The 21,485-nt window shown below is 35.7% G+C and overlaps 1 protein-coding gene across 1 annotated transcript in view; it reads right to left on the bottom strand.

Moving 5' to 3' along the window:
- The window catches only part of RYR2 (ryanodine receptor 2), a 314,450-nt gene that overhangs the window by 6,031 nt on the left and 286,934 nt on the right, over positions 1 to 21,485 (bottom strand). Inside the window, exons 89-101 of the mRNA XM_050709825.1 lie at positions 20,017 to 20,121; positions 17,966 to 18,047; positions 15,533 to 16,836; positions 15,069 to 15,133; positions 12,882 to 13,029; positions 11,366 to 11,452; positions 10,280 to 10,498; positions 8,814 to 8,944; positions 8,218 to 8,260; positions 4,906 to 5,039; positions 3,526 to 3,586; positions 2,034 to 2,180; positions 1,301 to 1,435 (exon numbers count right to left, since the gene is read on the bottom strand). Of these exons, the coding sequence (XP_050565782.1) occupies positions 1,301 to 1,435; positions 2,034 to 2,180; positions 3,526 to 3,586; positions 4,906 to 5,039; positions 8,218 to 8,260; positions 8,814 to 8,944; positions 10,280 to 10,498; positions 11,366 to 11,452; positions 12,882 to 13,029; positions 15,069 to 15,133; positions 15,533 to 16,836; positions 17,966 to 18,047; positions 20,017 to 20,121 (2,661 nt within the window). The remainder of the gene's footprint in view (positions 1 to 1,300; positions 1,436 to 2,033; positions 2,181 to 3,525; positions 3,587 to 4,905; positions 5,040 to 8,217; positions 8,261 to 8,813; positions 8,945 to 10,279; positions 10,499 to 11,365; positions 11,453 to 12,881; positions 13,030 to 15,068; positions 15,134 to 15,532; positions 16,837 to 17,965; positions 18,048 to 20,016; positions 20,122 to 21,485) is intronic.

Raw genomic sequence — 21,485 nt, 5'->3', positions numbered from 1 at the left:
TCTCCAAGTCCAAATTCCTGCTCCATCCAGCCAGAATACCTTCTTCCATTTTGTGGTCTCCTTCCATGCACTGCTGTAAAAATCCCTGGCTCATTCTTCCCAATAACCTCTCTTTAGACACTGGGGAGCTGCTCTTAAGCTGCCCCATCCTCACCTCAAAGCCTTCTCTACTCCAGGCCAAACAAGCCCAGTTCACTTAGGCTCCTCCCAGGGAAAGTGCTCCATCACCTGACCATCTTAAGTGATTCTCCACTGACTATACTCCAGTTCATCTGTGTCTTTCTTGTACTGAAGGTCCCAAACTGGACAAAAATATAGACATGTTAGTCTGTTTTCACAGTTTATTTGATTACTGGGCTTTTAAAATAAATGGTGTCAATTCCCTGGAAGTGGTTCATACTGCATAACATGCTGAAATATATTTGACTCTGTTGCAGATTACTTTTAGAGAGATATTAACAACAACACAGCCTAGATGTTCTTTGCGATTTAAGCTCTTCTTACCATCCACAACTGAAAAGCCTGGCACCATCTCAGTAAGTAAAAAAAAAATAACAACAACTTGGCAACAGAATTGCCAATTAAAGATAATCATGGCAACTCATGGAAGGGGAAAGTAATGGATTTTCAAGCTTTAACAAGCATTTCAGAACTTACATTACTCATGAAAGTTCTTGCCTCCTCCTGAATGGCCTTTAGAACCTCCAGATTTAGCAGTATTGCCCTTTAACTGATTGAGCTCAGGTTCACGGCTTTTAGCTGGTTTTCACTTTTGCAGAAATTATAGCAAAAAATATTGTCACGTTTCTCGTGTTCCTTTAAATAAGTGTTTGTGTAATATATTCTCCCACATGCCTGGTGACAGGACGAGGGGGAATGGGCTAAAGCTGCACCAGGGGAGGTTTAGGTTGGATATTAAGAACTTCTTTACTGAAAGGGTTGTTAGGCATTGGAATAGGCTGCCCAGGGAAGTGGTTGAGTCACCATCCCTGGAGGTCTTCAAAAGACATTTAGATGTAGAGCTTAGTGATATGGTTTAGTGGAGGACTTGTTAGTGTTAGGTCAGAGGTTGGACTAGGTGATCTTGGAGGTCTCTTCCAACCTAGATGATTCTGTGATTCTGTGGTATGCAGAGTATATCTAGTTCTTAAGGATGTTCACTGTATTTGTTCCTTTGCTTTCCCTTACAGTCTTTCTCTTGCTGGCTAATGATACAAATGTATGAACAGGAATTACAAAAAGGACAGGGCAAAAACATAACAGTTTAAGAAAAAAAAGCAGAAAGCAAACTAAGACTTACTGTTAACATATCATCACATTTCATGTCTGGCATATCACCATCTTCACTCTTGTTGTAGAACTTGCGAAAAAAATTGAATGCCACTACTGTGTACAAGTATACCACTACTGCCAGTAATCCCACTGTTAGGACAAGCTGGAAGACAAAATTATACAATTATAGCTGCCTTGCTGGAAGGTCTTCTAAGCAGACCAAGGATGTGTTTTGTTTTGTTTTTTTATCATCAAAAAAGTGTTAAAAAGGTTCTTTGAAATAGGAAGGCCATCAAAGGGGAGGAACACTTTAAATGAAACACTGTTCATAGAACAAATTTCAATGGATGAAAAGACTTCATTATTTTCTCTACTTAAAATCAGAAATGCAATGTCAGATTTTACAACTTCTTAAAGAAATGATTTCTTACTACCAGGGAGCTGAGGCTCTCACACAGCCCTCCAAAAGAAAGAATAACTGGATCTCAACTGGATCTTTCTTTAGAAGAATCTTGAAAAAATTCTGATCAGCAACTTTATGGGCTACATAGTAACACAATAACAGCTAGAAACTAAATTTAATGCCATGCATTCTAGTGCCATGTTGTTTTGCTTATAAATCCCACTGGCAAGTTTTCCCACTAGCACAGCAGATTTCAGTGGTCAGCTGAATTAAGTCAAGAAGTGATCTTTCCTGTGCACTCTATCAGTAAAAAACAAACAAACAAAAAACATAAACGAAAAGAGATAAAAGTTGATACCTGTTTACCATTGTGGGTCACTGATGACAGGATAGTTCGTAATGTCTTGAATCCCATTGCAATGTCAAGAAGATGAGCAGCAAAGAAAAAATTGTTGTAATGGCCAAGGACTGACATGGTCATGTACCAAGCTAGGTAAAGGAAAGACTAAAAGAAAAACAAGCACATTACAAAATAAATAAATAAACTAAAAAAAACCTAAGGACTACTATGTCTAACACAACACTAAGGAAAAGTAGAAATTGCTTGAATGTGCTTTCTATTTAAACAGAAAACCATGAAGTTTTTCGTACACAAATTTTGCTTTTGAGAATTTTCTCTGTGCAAAAATATTAAATCTGCAAATGTAGATGTGTTCACATGAAATGTTCAAAATTAACACATCCTAAATTTCAATTTTGAAACAATTCCATTACTTGTTAATGTTTATTATATAAAAAGTCTTCTGATTTGAATTATTTTTTGTTTATGAACAATTACATTAAAATATTAATACCTTAATATGGTCAATGACAAACAAAAGGACTTTGCAAGCAACAAAAGGAATTATATAATTAATTCAAACTACTAAAACTGCTACTTAAATATTTAATACTATTTAAGTAGTTTACTAATACTACAAATGTTCATTTCATCTTTTCCTCTATAATTTAATTTATTTGACTTAAGGAAAAGTACACACTTATAAGAAAAAAATTAGACTTTTCTTTAGAAAAGACTTAATCCTGAATGAATTAACTCTCTACAGGTCATGCTTTCTGCGGACCTGGAGAGTTATCGTCCCAACTTCAACCTGCAAGTTCCACCCTTTCTGACTGAAGTCAGTTTATATTTTCTTTCTCCAGCAGTCCTAGTTACAAAATCATATTCCCCCTACCATATTTTCCACCATAAAAACACACTGACTCAGGAAAGCCACAATCATAATACCATTTACATTCATAAGATGAGCAATATCTTAAACTGAAGAATATTTTAACAGTCTTGTTTGTCATTCTTTTTTTTTTTAAGACTTATTTTTTAAAATTAGTAAAATCATTAGCCTCATTCTGTGTCACATCCCACTAAGAGTTTCAGTGACACAAATTACAGTAATTCTACACCCATTAACTATGCTGATCTGACTGTGTTCCAGGAGTATTTAAGTGACTGCTGATGTAAAGTTTAAGAACAGCATGAAAAATGGCAACTAGAATTTACATAGACAGTTTCCCAATTTTACACCACTTGCTCATTCCTCCTGAATAACCATATAAGAAAGGGGTTAAGAGGAGAAAACAGACTGAGGTTCTATAGACTAATACCCATGTAACTGGGAAAAGATTTAGTCAATCTCTTTTTAAACTTCTGAGATTTTCTTTATCTATGTAGTAAACTACTTGTAATTCAGAATATTTCATATATGCTCAGAAGCCCTTCAGGCTAAGATGGATATATATATATTTTTTTTCAGAACATGAATGTATGTGTATACATATAGTGACAGACTTACATTATCAGTGAAAACAACTCCTAATTTCCACATTTGATACTTAACATCAACAGAGTTTAGCCTGTAAAAGTAAACAAATCACATTTTATATAAGAATAAAATAGGAAAATATGCAACATGAGTGCATATTGCATACTACAGGAAGTGTATTGTCACAGAAAATAAAAAGGTCACAGTTTATCTATTTCTCCCAAGCTGAAATACATCAGAACCTTGTTCTAATTCACACTTTTACTCTGGAATGGACCTGTCTGAAACAAAAGCAGAAAAACAAATGTATAAGTACTATTTTGAAGACATCAGATCTGAAGCTGATCAATATCTACAGTGCAATCACCTACGTATAAGTCACATGAACTTTAGAATCAATGGAGAGAAATAGTGTTTTGAGAATTTGCACCCTGAAATACCAGTTCCTCACCATTGGTTATGATATCACATCTTGAGTGATACAATTAGATGGCTTTTAAAGACACACAAAGTAAGGTGAAATGAATCTCTGAGGTTATGTCCTTTGTTTTTCCTACTGATATCAAGAATAAATGTAAATTAAAAAGGAATGTGTATTAAAACCTTTTGCACAGTCAGGAATAACGCAGACCATGATAACTGGGTGATATTTACTGTCTGATCAGGATTGCATGGATGATATTTACAAATTACATACATTGAAGAGAAAAAAAAAACACAACTTGCAGCTTTTGTATAACAGATAATATTGTCTTCTAAGATACTACATTCTTAACAAGAAGGTTACTTGTTCCAGGAGCTTTTGAAAACCGAGACTACTGAATCTTGTGACAAGGAAAATGAAGACCTTTTAACCTCTTTTACATTCTAGGCCAACTGTACCCATTCTTTATACACTTCACATTCATATCTTCTCACCAGACTATGGAAATGTCAGATCCTTCAGGATAAATCTATTTACATTTTTGGGGAAGAATTTCTCTACCACATCTGCATCCAACTGCAGCCCTGCTTATTTTCCCCTAAATTACCACTGTGAAGCACCGGTTGCTGCAGATGCTTGAGCCTCAGTTGCCTCTTCCATTGACACAGACTGTACTAATGACAGCAGAACCAAGAACAGCAGCTAGGGAGGCAAAGGGACTGAGACATAAGTTTGACTATGACACCTCTGATAAATAACTTTCATCTTTGTGTATTTCACATTATTCTCTCAAATACGCATGGATTGATCATATATAGCCATTCATAAAAGAAAAGCCATACAGCAAGAAAATTCAAAGCCAAATGACAAACCCTGAGTTCTTGATTTTAACCAAAATCAATCAATCAATCAATAAATAAAACCACCACCACCACCAAACTAAACAAAAACAACAACAAACAAACAAACCAGAAGCAAATGCTTACACAGCAGATAAGGAGCTATCCTTCTTTGGTTTCTTCTTTTCTCGAGCATCACTAAAATCAAGAGCAGCTTTGTCCATTCCTAGTAACTCACTGATTCTGTCACGGCCATAAAACTCACCGTATTTATCCATGACCTAAATTTAGGAGGAGTAGTCAAAAGAGTCAGCTGGGTAGAAGGTTTTTTAGTTTCAGAGACAAGTTTAACATGCATGATCTTTTTCATCTGTTTGTGTCCATCTGTCTATCATACCATTTTTTTTCTCATTAATTTCAATCACTTTGATAGAGGCAAGAGGGCTCATCGAAGATATGATGTTCCTACTCATTTAATGAAAACAGGAAGAGAAAAGCAACTCAGCAGAAGCAGAATAACTAAATCAATATTGTCACTGAAAAAAAAATGTTGAGCTCACACAAGCAAAAGATGTTTTAAATATCCTATCTACATGAAAAGATCTGATAAAAGTAAAATTTCTTGAAGGTAGTATTCAACCCTTTCTAGTTAACAAATAACAAAAAGAATACATGTTTATTCTGTTTAGAAGGTTTCTTTAAATAACCTAAACATGTTGACTGGGAATTTTGTATTTTTTTAAAAAGGGAAAGTATTTCATTTTGAAATCGTTATGAAAGATGTTCTCACTTATTAACTAGTACTATTGTGTAATTTTATGATTTTGTGATATATTATTCATTGCATTATTAACTAATATATAAAGAGTATGTAACAATCACATGATCTTCAACAGAAAGATACAGCTAAAATGTTTTTCAGTGAATTCAAACCGTCCCATATCTCTTTCTTACAAAACTTAACATGTTTCGCATGAAACATTTCTGGAAATGGACAGTTATTTGTTCATTCTCACTGAAAGTACAGCTCATCACTGTTATCTGTCTCTTCCCATTTTTAAGAAAAAATTCTCATCAACACCACCCAAAGAAATACAAAATCTGGGGCAACAAGATAACTGAATGATTCCCACAGGTAAGAGATGGTATTTTACCAGCTTTCTTATAAGTAATGCTTTAAATCTTTGTTGATATTTTTGATAATTTTTAGACACAAAACATCTTTGTCACATGCCTGAAAGTAGTGCTTCATGACTATGGGCCATTCACTAGCCTGGATTTAGGGGTGTGTGTGTATATATACATAAATAAAACATTCTTTGCAAAACATTTGAAGGTACTTATCTTTGTCCAGAGCAGTTCCTCAAAGTATTAAACCTTCCACACAATTTAAAACCACTCTCTTTTCCTTTTAATAGGAACCTTCCATGAACCTTAACCTCCTACACTGACAGAAGCAATGCACACTTCTCCTTTCTTTTCTGAGTACTCTGTGCTAGCTACTGCCTCCTCTTTATTTAGACAGACAGAGAGGAATATGTATGTAACAACTTCAAATATGCGAAAAGTACATTCAACAGCAAAGTGAATACAGAACTCCAAGTGTTTTTTAGACAGGTTGACTTAAAATTATTATAAAGCAGAATTGCTACTAGTATTTTAAAAAACATGTTTCCAGAAGTGATTAAAGGTTGGCATTAAAGTGGTCTGAAAGAGGTGTAAATCTGATCCAACAACATAAACACCCTCTTTTTCAATTGTGACCAAACACACTATGAAGATTCTTGCTGGAAGATATGGTGTATATATAATGTTTATTTTTCTAGGAACAAGCTGAGAAGGCATTTGAAATAATGTTCATAAGAAATAACCTTCATCAGTCTCTGGTTATGGGGGACTATTTTTGAGAGAGATTATTAGGTTATGCAACAAAAGCTCTGCTGCACACCTACAAAGGAGCACAGAGAGACAACAGGAAGAGTTTGAACAAAACCTTATCCAGCTACTCCCAGGACCATCACAGGAGTCATCAGCCCATCAATAGCCCATCTCCACAAGCCCAGAGGAGCACAGGGGTACAATGGCAGGCAGAAACCCATACTACAGACTTTCGAGGAATGAACACCCTGTCTGGTCCCAGACAGCGCTGTCCCAGAACAGTCTAATCCCAAATGTCCATGAATGAAACCTGCCAAGTTGAGTCACTGGAAGAAGCTTCTCAAAACACCTTTCAGACTAACAGGTGTTGCTGCCTAGAGGTGTGGGATACATTACAGGATGCAAGGGAAGAGTATTTGGGGACTGCATAGGACTTATTAGATGTTATGGGGAAGAATCAGAAGTGGGAAAGGGGATGGATTTATGTAATTTGGGGAGGAATAGGTATGCGGAAACAGAGGGGTTAGAGGATAAAAAGGGGCAGTATGATTTATTTAGTTTGCTGGTCAGTACAGTTGTTTGGCTATGCATTGTGTCTAATCATCTCAATCTGTCCCATCATCTTATAAAATTATTTTCTCTTTCCTGGGTGAAAGACTCTCTATTCTGTGTGCATGTGTATGTGTGTATGATGGTGTGAGTGTAGTAACTGGATTCAAACCATAGGTTAGGGAGAACTATATGTCCATGGTGCAGTAGAATTGAATGTATGTGTGTGAGTCTGTGGTCTCTAGCAAAGGTCAAGCCAGACTAGCTGGCAAGGAGTTGAAGCTGTCTGGAATCAAGGGGATGAGTGGGTCTCTAAGAGCCAGCTCTAGGTGCCAGAGCACAGAGGGGTAAGTTACGGGACATGGGGAATCATGACCTGCTGAATATGCACATGTGTGAGGGTTCAAGTAAGACTGTACCAGCAACTGAAGTGGGGCAGCAGCCTCAGAGGCTCATATGTCCAGGGGTCACCGACTGGGGAGACTGCAATCCAGGAGCAGCTACTGGGCAGACTGAGTGAGCCCAGCTGATGGAACAATCCACATTGTACAGAAGTTTACACTAGGGAACCTCTATCTTGCTTGGCAGACTATCCACTTCTTCAGACTCTCCACTGCTTGGACCTGAGGCCATGGAATTATAGCAGCCTTGCTATAGCTCTCTCAGGCTGTCAGATTCAGTACAATATATTTCCTCTAACATATATAAGTACACAGCCAAAAACAAAACCTTGTGTATGTTGTAATATACATGCAAGTGTACACATCACAGAATTTCATGAACATATTTGAAATTTCTGTTTTATACAACAAGCTGTATGTGGAACATGTGAAGAATAGCTATCCAAACTACACAAAACATAAGTTGTTACATAAGGTAACAACACTGTGTATCTTAAAATGATAAATATGGAAATATACACTTCTTCAAATATAACTGATTCAGTGTGGACTACACTCCTTTGAAACATGAAACGAACATGCATTAAAACTTTACTTCAATTTCATACACATTTTTAAAAATAAGCCTTACCTTTCTTTTTACAAATTTGTCCCAATAGTTGTTTGGAAAAGACCTGAAAAACACAGATGAAAAAAGAGATTACTTTTTAGATGATCATGAAAAAGAGTACCTACTAAGATGTCATAAAAATTATATAATGATTTGTTTCTAAGAGGCTCTAAGAGGCTCTGTGTCGCTGCTATCACCAGCTAGTCATTTGGGAAGTCACTAGAATGAAAGTTACCAATTGGCATTGAGCCTATCACATTCTCATGGCTGGGAAAGAGCAGCTGAGCTGATGTCACCAATGTTCCGAAGTATTTGGATCATGTAATCCCAAAAGGCAGAGAGTTAATGTTCCAAAGAAAAGCCTTCCAGAGACACTAAAAGGATACAAACCACAGTTCACTCTTGAACCGACAGCAATAAACAATCATCACTGTACTTGCTAAAAAAAAAAAAAAAAAAAAAAAAGTTCCTTGCAATCTTTTTTAATATATGGGGAAAAAAAAAGTAAAAACTTCAACTATTTATTTCAGACAAGCTGGACCATCAAATGCATAACTGTGGAGTCTGAAGAATAATTCCTTGCAAAGTTATAGAAACAAAAGTAAGCAAAAACTCACTGTGTGTTGATTACAAGTCTATCCCATTGCCCTTTAATATCATCTTCTGAGGGCTGTTCAGTTATATACAGCCCATCAAATTCCAATTTCCTTGCTACTTCCTTTTCCCTCTTAAAAATAACCAGTGGAACCTGCAGTTGAAAAAGAAAAAATCAATATATCAGAAATTAGTTAAAATGCTCTGAGATGTCTGAAAACCTATAAGAAAAGATGGTAGTTATGAAAAATTAAATACAAAAACTGAACACATACGAAATAATACTTCAAAACATTAAAGGACTTGAAAACTGCCCAGAACACTCTGAAGGTACAAATGCACAAAGACCACATTGTTCAGAATCATAACTAGAGTATACAGCATAATTGTACGTTCTAGTAAGACAACAAATGCAGTTGTGAAAAATAATGTGTGAAAGCACCATATAGAGTTCAAGAGAAGAAAAGCTCTGAGTTAAGAGAAGAGGACATCTCAAAAGCCAGAAATCTGAACTTTCACTGTGCATGCCAACCAGTGAAACAGGAAAACGTTATAGTATTTATTAATCTCCAGAGAAACTTAAGGTATAGAGGAAAATCAAACAATTACTGCAACAGCATGATGATCATTTGCCTCAGCTACAAATGCAGATTACGTCTTTTTGGCATAGAAAAAAAATATTATCCATTAAGAGAGGAACATAAAAATATCAAGGTCCATACAAAATCATAATTAAGAAATTATACTTGTAAAGACAAATAAGCAGCCATAATGAGTCAGCAAAGGTCCATTTATTTAATATCCTTTCTTGCACTTTGACCTCTAGAGTTTGCCCGGGGAAGAGCATAAAAATGAAGGAAAGTGCATCCCAGATATGTGTCTCCTGGCACCAGACACGTATGGCATCTGGTCTTCCAAAATCAGAAGAAGCATTTTGCCTTTACAGGCAGCTTCTTTATTTCTTACCACCCCAACAGAGATCTTCTGTAAAGTATGCCTTTAAGAAAGGCTCAACTTCCTGTCCAAATACTATTATTTCAAAGTGCATATGAAAAGTGACATTGTCTAGAGTCACAACCCAGCGTAGTGGTACTCCAAAGTACTGTATGCTTTTCAAATAAGCCAGCTGACAAACTAGTAATACAGACAGTCATCCAGCTTCTTCTGGCCATGCCCATTCACAGCTGACAGTCACAAGAAGTGATACAAGTTATTGCTATAACTGTCTGGCTGAAACAATAACTGTGGAAATACTGAACCTACAGTCCAATGCCAGACCAGGAAATCAGGCCCTGGCCTGTAACCTTCTGAATTCACAATTCACATAACTCATGGTTTCTATGTAAGGTTATACTAACAGAATGGTGTTTCTTTACATGGTTCCTCAACCTGCTTAAGCAAAGTTGCTACAACTTGATTCCATTTTATACCAGTCAAAGGACAAAAATGTTCATAGCTAGAAGAAAAAACAATGTTCAGTTTTTCTTACTTTCAAACAGTAATACCCTATGATGCAGAAGAAGGAGATGATTGTGTGTAAGATGGCCAAAATCCGCAGCGTGGGCTCCATGTAGCCACTGCTTTCTTCTAGGACATAATGAACTGCAATGATCCTCTGGCTGTCACTCTCCAAGGTGTTCAACTTCATACTTTCTCCAGTAGACACCACGGGAACTTCCTTTTCTTCTGTCACAGCAGAGGTGGAGACCTGTTTAAATCACTTAAATCTTAATATTGCAGGTGTATTCCTTTGATAGGAGTTTTACACCACTACAAGTGAAAACAACCCTACCAAGGACAACATAATCGTGCGGAAATAACTTTCTGCAGAAAAACATCCACAGGGAATACCTCACACAGACCCTTTCGTCATGCTACACCAATCTATGATAGTGTGGATTTTCTTTTACTTTCTTTCCATTGCAAATGTGGGCCATACATATCACCTTGAATTCAAGAAAGAGCATAGACCTTCTGGAAGAAGCCCAGTCAAGTCCTGACATTGCCATATGTAATCCTTATCAGCAGGGCTCTTCCAGGAACTGATTCAAGTCTGGGAAATCTACTGTTGCATTAGCAAAGGTCAAGCCAGACTAGCTGGCAAGGAGTTGAAGCTGTAAAGGCCTTGACAAAGAGGATAAGTTATATTATAGCCAGTTTAAGATGACAAAGAGGAGAAGTTATATTATAGCCAGTTTAAGATGATGTGACTTCCCCTTGCTGTACACATCCTCTCAGGGGAGCACGATGGCACAAAAAAAAATATCTCAGCTGACGTGTATTAGCTTAAGTTGCCAGTGAAGGCTGGGCTTGGCTGAGTCTCTGTACTGGAAAATGGAGCATCTGAGACAGAGGTACACCTTTCACTTTGCTGCATCTCTCACAGCACAGAACTTTGGAAATAGCTATTTGGAAGTCCATTATTACTTCACAGAAACACATTAGTATCACTGTTAGATCTCTGAAGTGGCAGTCTGAAGAAGGCATTTAATCTGTTAGGCTAGGCATTTTAATCATAGCATAGTGTCCACAAAACCTGAATGTTTTTCATTAAGTAATATTGTGATAAGCTTACCTTGTAGAAAAGCAGGATGAAGTTGATGGCAAAAGCAACAAACAATGCCAACATCCTCATGTTATAAAAGTTTCGAGCAAAATAGTTCTGAAATAAAAAATAAAATATAAATACTGCTTGCCTAATAATTATCATTCTTGAAATTAATTATTAAAAATTATTTTAGGAAATAAAATAAACTATATTGCATAACTAATAAATTATCTGAAGTATCATGAATGTTTAATCCCAATCTGAAAAAAATATTTACCCACACTTCACTACAGAACTTCCCATTATTTCAGGCAGATCATGTGATAAATAGAATATCAGACACACTATTTTTCTTTAGTGGCCTCAAAGCCAGAAGATTGGAAAACTCTGCCTTAAATAATTTTTTCATGTTTTCCTACTTCCTTCTGATTTCAAAACCTTCAAAAATAACAGTGAAAGCACAGGAAATCTCAAGAAAAATCTTACGCCAGTGAGGAAATTCTTACCCAAACCTTATATACTAAGGTTAAAAGTATCTTATCTCTTCCTTACGATTCAGAAACTTTTCCAGCACCTATTTTCAATGTTTTGTTTTAAATCTTACATGGAAATTCCTCCATTTTCAGCCCTAAACATAGAAGACTATTTGTGAGTTAGTATATGAGACCATTAGAAGAAAAATAAATGAAATTTGAATGGATGCTACATCATACCCTATAAAATGACACTGAATTCAAAAGCAAAACTTAAGCAACTAGTTCCTTTAGATTGTCATTGCAGTTTTATACTTCTGCTATGTTACTCATGTTAGATGTAGCTGACCCTACACAATTATATCTACTAGATCTACAGCAAAAGCCTGTATCTTTTTGCTTTGGATTTCATTCTAGCCTCTCAGAATATGTATGCCTATATATATATTTTAGCTGATAAAAGCTTGGATTTTAAATAGTTCTGCATCCAACTCAGAGATACCATATGTTACTGAAAACTCATATACATTTCTACAATGTTAGTTAGTCTTATTTTCCACAGAATTTAAGAAATTTCTCAAATATGAACTTGCTATTTCATGAAAATCTTAATAAAATGTTTAGACAGAGGAACTTGACATTTCCCAAAGTGAAAGTTTTCCTGAGAAAGTTTTTCTCAGGAAAACAGAAATCCTACAAGCTCACAAGCTGTTTTAAAAATTCTGGATTCAATAAGTACTCATCTTCACATAAAAACACTAGGCTATTTTCCACTGATGGATAGGAATCTTTGAAGGTCTGAATTTTAGCCAATAATTGCGTTCCTTATTATGTTAATATCTTGTCTAATATATTATTTGTTGGTTTTGTGTGTTTGGTTTTTTTGTTTGTTTGCTTGTTTCCTCCACTAAAAAATTCAATTAAACCTTTGCCTTTATGTCCTATTCATGGGTGACTGTGAATTGAACGAGTCTTAGCAGATGCGAATTTGTCTTTTTCATTTTGATAGCAAAATTTTATGGTACATATCCCTCCCAATGCGCAAACACACAGTGTAGAAAACAACTTACAAGAAGCTTTTGTTGATAGGCAATTATTTTCTTCCAGAAAGCCGATTCCTGAACTTCCGGTTCTCCATATCTATGAGTATGAAGCTGTCTTAATTTCTGTTTCCCTTTGTCTTCCTTGGTTTTCTCTTCTTTTTCTCCATCCTCTCCTCTTAGGATAGAGATGAAGACAAAATAATAAGCCAAGTTAATAAAATTGAAAAAAAAATAATTAAACCACACCCTACAAGAGGACATTGCAACTTTTTATGAGGCTGAAGTAGTCATAATTCATGAAGTGCACATGTATGAATAACAAGGATAGACATCCATCTTCAGCATAAAGCACTGGAAAGGGTGACAGTCTGGTTAAGTCTACTGATATTTGAACTTACTGATTTGTCAGCTTGAAGTGAGAATTGCTAACTGGTAGAAGCAGGTAACCAAGAATCTCCCAAACTTTATACCTGAAACTCTGCTTCATAATTGTGCAGCTAATACTGCCAAATGTCTGTACAACTCTCTGTATGTCTAAGGACTCCCCTCCAACCTCATGCGCTTGAACTCTATGGTTCAGATATGCAGACTGCAGAACACTGGTTCTTCTTGTATTTACAAGCCAAGCCTTAAGTTTTAAATTCTGCATTTCTGTCCAGATGAGGACAACAAAAGTAACCCCTCCAGGAGGAGAGAGAAATATGAAAGCTTGACAGCATTTCAATCTGTGATTATCACCATGCTGCTTAATTACAGAAAGTCATTGCTAGTGGGCTGCCTTCTCCAAGCACAAAATCATAGGAACTGGGAATTATTTTGGAAGTTAATTTGACCTGACAGCCTGATAGATGAAAGGATCACTGAAGCCCATTTGATGCCAAAACAGAGGGAGAGGCAACTTACTAGTTACATTATTAATTTCTCTATATCTATCTACAGACAGAATAACTGATATCCTAAGTTGCTTCATAGTAGAATATACTCAACAAACTTTCACTTGAAAGTTTGTCTTACATTACGAGTGGCTTCAGGGCAGTGCCAGGCACTTCCACTCTTCACAGAGAATACTGGTATCACTGCAACCCACACAGTCAAGCAGAGCAATCAACAGTGAAGTGACCTTCAAAAGTCAGCTAGACTCTCCTTCACAAAGTTGTACTGGTTGCATTAGAAGTTTGCTGTACTGATTAGGAAGAACAGTTTTTGTTACTGGCAAGTGTTTGTCATTGCAGGAGAGCAATACGGAGATAACTTGAGACTAAGGAATCCACTTGAAATTTTAACAGTCAGTGACATATCAGCCACCATAAAAAATAGGGATAGAGAGTTTTTCACTGGTTAAAGCCAAGTCCTATGTTTTGCTTTTTTATTCTGAGCTAATCTCATTAACATTTGATTTTACCATGTCTTAAAAAGACTAAAATGATTATTTATCAATGCTAATGATCCCCATAAAGATGTGAGAGGACTCAGTAATTCCTTAAAACTGTAATAGAATAATAAGGTTATGCAAAATCTAAATAACTCAAAACAGGTCATATCAAATGGGAAGGACAAAAGAGTCAGTCTCTACCACTGATAGATAATTAGTCTCCGTAACACAAGTGCTCTTAAAATTTTTCCAAGACATTTTCTTCTCATTTTCGTACTTGCCAAGAAAACCTTAAACAGATGAAATTAAGCCCAGTGAAAACAGACCAACAAAAGACTTGATTCTCAGAAAACGATGATTTTGCAGATTCAAGATATTTTAAAAAGTTCACTCAATTCCATCAAAATTTTCAATGAATTCTGGAACCATTGCAGCTATGCCTTTGTAAATAAACTGCCTCTTGGATAAACACATAAACTCCTAGGACTACCTTCTGAAACTGTTGTTCAGTGACCTTTTAATGCCTGTGGGGAAAGGCAGCAAGTTACATTATGAGTTCTGTAAATTCTAAAAGACACTAAATTGACATTACAAAGGATGCAGCTGGAAGAGGGGAATTCATAAAATCCCTTAGTGATTTCATGGCATTTCCTTGCAAATGCCTACTGATGAGGAGGATGGATTAAAAAAAAAAATATATATATATATATATATATATATGTACACATATCTTAATAGTGGAATGTGAATTTAAACAAAATTAAAGGAAAAGAAGGATAATAAAGCTGTTTTTTTAATGAAACAAACTAATTTGCAAGATCACTGGTTAGAGTTATACATACTCTGCTTTTTCAGGTTCAGATTTTGTTTCCTCCTTCTCTTCCTTTTCATCTTCTTTCATTTGTTCCTACAGATAGTCAGATTAAGGGAAAAAAAAGTGTCTAAATATTATTATGCAGAACAGAATTAGTTAAAAGGATACACAGCCTGCAGAATATTACACTTTTTTTTTTTTTTTTAACTGTTGAAGCTCTGAGAGAAGATGATGCTTCAATATTTATTTTTGAAGAGACATTTTAGCACTAAATTAGAAGGAAACCAAACTACCACCTACTTAGAGGAGGCTGTGGGAATTGAAGTTTATGATGTCAGAGAGGATATGGTTTAGTGATTATATGAGATTCCCTAAAAACATCACAAAAAAAAAAACACGCAAATGTAGATGCAAGTTTTGTTTCAAGACTATAGTTAGCATATGAAAAAGATAAACATAGAGCATAGGCATAGAAATAAAAGATACAGTTACCTGGATTTTTTCCTGCTCTTCAGGCATTGGAGCTAAGGAAGGAGTGCTCAGCAAATCGCTCAAACCAGCATTTGGATTATGAGGGATCAATTTATACTGTCCACCTTCCCGTTTCAAATCCAAACCAAATATATCCGAGAGTAGATCACTCTCATCTGATAAAGTTCTCAAATCTGTCAAGTCTTCTGTAGGCAATGCAGTTTCTGTGGGCTTCCTCTCCCCCTCTTCTCCTTCCCCACGCACCTCATCCTGCGTGGGATCTGGCATATTGGCTAATAGTTCAGCCACCTTGATTTTCTTTGCTCCTTCTACTAGGCTTCCTCCAAGCAGCAAACTGCATATGATGTGAAAGAAGCCCCGGAAGACACTACAAGCAAAATGCAGTAAGCCCATCAAAATGCTCCAGTAGGAAGAAAACAAAGCCATAACCATGTCCTTCATGGTCATTTTCTTCACTTTTTTCATCTGTTTCTTCAGGCTTTTCATGCTAAGCATTTTCATAAGAGTCATCAAATTATACTTGAGAGCTACTAATGCTAACTTCATAGATACAAGAGAGAAGAAACCCATTCCAGGATCCTGCTCCTCAGGCTTATCTTTCTCATTTTCCTCTTTATTAGCTGACCTTTCATTCAGATCTGACTCAGAAATCTGTGCAGCCAGTTGCATTTCAAAGATGGTATCCTCACAGAAATTGACAAAAAGCTCCATCTTTTCTTTCTCCCCACCTTCATTTACAACATCAAATATAAATTGCCTCTTTGACTCTTTTACCTGAGGTTTCTCCCACTGAGTCCGACTTGACTCACTTATTTCAAAATATACTCGTTCAATGCGCTTTGCACTGCCCATGATTTCTATGCGTCCAAGGAAAGGCTGAAAATAATTCAGCACACTCTCTGACAGTTCAAGAAAAGTTTGCAAGCGGGTATCATGGGGCATGTGTTCTGAGAGGTTGGTCAAGAGAACAGCAACATTGAAACCAATGTCTTTGGCAGGTTCATGGAACCGTTTCACAAACTCCTCATAGTCCAGAGTCTCATTCTCATCAGTTTCAGCACAAGATAGCAGAAACTCAGTTTCAGACTGAGTGTAATGTTTATGGCTTTCCATTGCTTTGTGGAAATCCCTTTTTGAAATTATGCCTTTACCATCTGGGTCATACTCTTTGAATGCATCAGAGGAAGTCAAATCCTTCAGTTTTAAGAACATATCAAAAAACTTCAGAATCATCTCCACATTGTTGGACGATTCCACAAGCATATCAACCATCTGCTTGCCAATAGTTCCATTCACAACATTACCTAGATGTGATGACATGAAATTAGAAATATTGATGGCAGCAAATATTTTGGCAACGTGTTTAATAATGACTAGTGAAATAATCAAACAGTAAGATTGATAAACCATTGGATCACACAGTTTTATGAGGAAAACAGCTGTAAAATCAGGAATCTTTTACTAATAGCACTACCCTAAGACTTGGAAAAAAATGTAAGTGACTGAAATATTTGCCATTGAAGAAATAACTAACAAGCCACAGAGACGCACATCTGTTACGTTTATTAAAGTACTAAACGAGGCAGCTTTTCAAGAGTGATACTATAAATTTTACTGTAGTGCAACACAAACAGAGCAGCGTCACATTGGTTAGGATGAGTAGTTCAGTAGGTCCCTGACAGAGCACTGCCTTCATATACTAAGAATTACTTTGCTTCTCAGTTACCTCAGGTGAGCAAAGCATCAGCAATCCATGCTACATTGTAATCCAGGCTGCATTTGCTGCTCTCCCAGTTCTCTCAAGATAATAAATGTGACGCAGTACATGTAGGAAGCATAAAGGAAAATCTTTGGATCATCTATGCTTGTGTATTTCTGGGTAGTCTACTACTGGTAGTCTATTGTTAGTCTGCCAATACGATACCAGAAAGAAGATACATAAATAGCAGTATTTCTTGACAATGATCACATTCTCTGGGGAACCATAATTTCCGTTAATAGTTATAAGGAACCTTGAACTGAGGTAAATCAAAGCCTATTCTTCATGGCTAAGATCATTATAAAAATAAATGCAATATAGTAAAGCTATTAATAAAATGATAGATAAATGTCTCAGTTCTTGGAATTTAAGATTTCAACATAAAGAGTTAAAAAAAAAAAAACCTTCTCACTTAAGCCAAAAGATAGGTCATATTCACAGAAACAAAGTAAAACTTCTGTCAGCTGGATTTTATACAATTCTGACATTCAGAAGTCACATAAATGATATCAACTGGACTGTATAAATCTTCCATGCAATTTAAGATCTCACATCTCATCTCACAACTGATACATAAAAATCAAAAACCTAAAGGAAAATGGAACATTAAACACAAAGGTGAAAATGTTGCTAAAGCAATTGTGAAAGAGAATTTCAAATTACACTTTACCTACCTTCCAGCATAGACAGCAACATGACAACCATATCCTTCTGAAGATCCATTAATTCTTTCAGTAATTCAATTTGACTGGAATCCTAAATAATGAATACAATATATATATCTATTTATTTCTTTGACATTCATATATGTGCATACAGATTTCACCCTATAAAAGTGAGACTTAGAATTTTAGAGGCTATTAGGGTCAAAACTGGTAAAACAGCAATAAAGCAATAATAAGGTATGTCTGGCTCACAGATGATGCCTCTGTAAAGTTTCATGTCAGCTAAAATAGTGTTGCTGTTAGTATAATCAAGTTCACAGCTATAAAGCCTTGTAAAAACAATAACGGCAGCAGCACATAGAAGACAAAGTGTAACATGATTCAAAGTGACTGATTTTTTTTTATTATTTTTTTTGGGGGGAGGAACTTTTGCTCTGGAAACTTCTGGTTTAAAACAAAGACCAAATACTTAGCTTAGGCATACCCCAGGTATAGAAAGATGCCACATGACAACATATGACAACATAAATCCATTTAGCCACACTCAACACCTTTGAAAAATGGTATTTGAACACAGTGCAATTAGTACATTCTTGCAATAAGAATAAATGAACAAAACAGCCCAAGTGAGCTCTGGAAGGCCCCAAGAGCTTGAGCTCCACTCAAGAGAAAGACACCATCTCTATTTGTCATACATTTGGAGCAGACTGTGTTTCTGTCATTACGCAGAACATTGTAACTCCACTCACTACAATGAACTTTGTTGAGCAAAGCTTCTTGGCTCTCTCCAAAGTGGCAGGGTATCATTATTTTCCAGATGTAATAGTTAAAAGATTGTATGAAACACACTGCACACAGCTGAGACTAGAATCTTGTCATTATTGTGAAAACAAATCTTGCCAACGATCACATCAGATTTCTTAATCAACAATTAATCTTATGTATTTGACTTCCTGTCTGTAACTACTTGTATACTAGTTTCCATCTTGCTTTGGTGATTTAGGAAGAAAGCACAACAGTCACCACTGTGGCCTACCCAATCATTGACTGTTTTTTTCTATTCTGAAAATAACAAAGATGTTCCAAAATGACAATAGTACACGGGCTTAGAAAGACACCTTAGGAAAAATTCATTGCATCACTTTGAAAATCAACTTTCACTATGATGCTATCTACTAGAAAGTGACACCTGTTTATCTGTAACAAATAAGAACCAGAATTGCAGCAGAAAAGTCCATAGATCTAAGTAACTGACCTACTTCCACTGGTAAAGTCCCAAGGGTTGGTAGGAAAACCATTTGAGCAAGGCTACCTCCATTTACGCAACACATTCAAAAATACTTATGTGGATACTTCATATACATTATAAGTAAATAACGATCTAAAAACTTCGTAGCCTTCAGAGTTTTATTACTTAACAACAACTAAAATGTTTTCAAGATTATGACACTTCTCTGAGAATGTTAAATTATTTTTAAAAACTCAGGATTACTTTTGACTTTCGATTAAGATGTGTAATACAAGGCTAACTGCATTCTTTTAAAAAGTTAACAAGTTGAAAAACACACTGCTTAACGTTAGGATTCTTCCCATCTAATTTTAGCTCTGAAGAGCTGTCTGTGCTAGTCCTCTACACCATATTCTAAGGATAGATTACTGTTTTTGTCTATTGAGAGTAGAAAAGGCTTAGATGTCTGCATTGAACTAGGCACCTGAACAGGGAAGATAGATCCTACATAAAAAGCTTGTGCAAAATTGCAGAAAACATGGAGGCAGAACTTTGATATGAAACATACGAAATGGATTGCTTTTTTCTGATTTCAGGTTATATGCTTCATTTTCAGCTTCATTGAACCCTGTTATAAGCCTGCTGCTCATGTGCACTGTGACTCTGTAATTTATACCCTCAGCTTTGTTTTATTCTGTCAGCTCTGTCTCTTATTTTTCCTCATACCTCCACTATTAACTGTGGTAATTAGTTATTCAAACACACTAACAAGACACTTTATCATTATTATAAGTTAGCGACTATAAAAAGAAAAACAAAAACAAAAAGATACCTGGGACAGCTTCATCTGCATGTGGGCAAACACATGAAGAAAACCAACTACAGCATCCCATAGCCTGCTGTGTGCCAGACTTTGCTGATTCCCAGTACATGGCCCCTATTGATAAGGCAACAAGAGAAGAAAAGTAGGTTTTATTTGAAAGAAACGCAACAAAAAAACAGAAAAAAAAAGATAGAGAAGCATAGTAGGGGGTCTGTCCTTTAAAAACTGCCATGAAAAGCTAAGCATATACAGAATTTTTTTTATCTTACAACACCACTGACCATAAGCAATGCATATTTCTAATAGCCATTCTTTCTGTTTTAGCTGAATCCCAATTCAGAACCATAAAAAGTATAGCTGTTTGAAACATTAAACTGCAAATGTTAGAGAGGTACAAAATCTTCAAACTGATTCTTCCCTACTTAATACTGTAACTCAGGAATTACTTAATAAAGGCTTGATGCAAAATTGGTATAAGCGATAAGAGACTAAGATTCCTGATTTCTTTTTTTCCCAGTATATTCCACCTGTTGTAGAAAGCAGTGCTAAATAATATTATTCTAAAAAATTCCAACTTCCAAAAAGCAGGATTACAAAATATTTTGAAACTTTAGAGAACAGTAAATAAAATCGTTACTAGCTAACAATGCTATTTGTGACTTGCCAAACATGTTTACAACAAGCACATGTATGCTCATGACTATAAGCTGCCTCTGCTCATATTTACACAGTCCAATGCTATCACACTTCATCTTCATGAAATAAAATACTATTTTCATAATACACATTTCCAATTGAAGGAGAACAATATAATAGACATTTAGTCTAATGGGATGCTCTCTAACCTGATTATTATATGTGGAAGTAAATTATAATATTGTTGATGGATTTACATGAGGAATTAATTAAGAATTAAGTTATGCCCAGTTCTTAAAATAGCATGAAAGAACTGCCATATTGTTATTTTGACAGAATCGATCCCATCTGTAAATAGAATTAAGGTTAATTACTATTTCATGAGGAATACTGCAATTTTCAAATTCATTGTGCAAATTAGTTATCAGTTTGGTATTAAAAGTCTTCTGGTCTTATTTTGCAAAAGCAGAATAATAATGACAAAAACACTAAATTACGTTCAACACTCACCTTTACCAATCCTTAGTCGCACATTAAAAAATACATGAAAAGAATACAACCAAACCTGAAGAAATTTGCTTTCAAAAAAAAGAAAAAGCCTTTCGGTTTGTAGAAGACCACAAAGGCAATGCCAACAATTTTAAGACGGGAAAAGCCAAGCAGTTAGGAAATAACAAACTGAAGCTTTCTTGAAGGACTTACATTATGAAGCGTATAATATGAACAAGTTACTTTTTTCAATACATTTTCAGATTAGTCATTCAGTGAACTACTCCATTTTTTAATTTTCTGCAAGCAACCCAAAGCTGCCTTAGAACACAGAACATTTGGTTTCTTCATTA

This window comes from Cygnus atratus, chromosome 3, assembly GCF_013377495.2.
Source record: "Cygnus atratus isolate AKBS03 ecotype Queensland, Australia chromosome 3, CAtr_DNAZoo_HiC_assembly, whole genome shotgun sequence".
NCBI classification, from domain to species: domain Eukaryota; kingdom Metazoa; phylum Chordata; class Aves; order Anseriformes; family Anatidae; genus Cygnus; species Cygnus atratus.
Note: the sequence above shows the minus strand (reverse complement) of the source record. Positions and strands in the feature narration are given on the sequence as shown.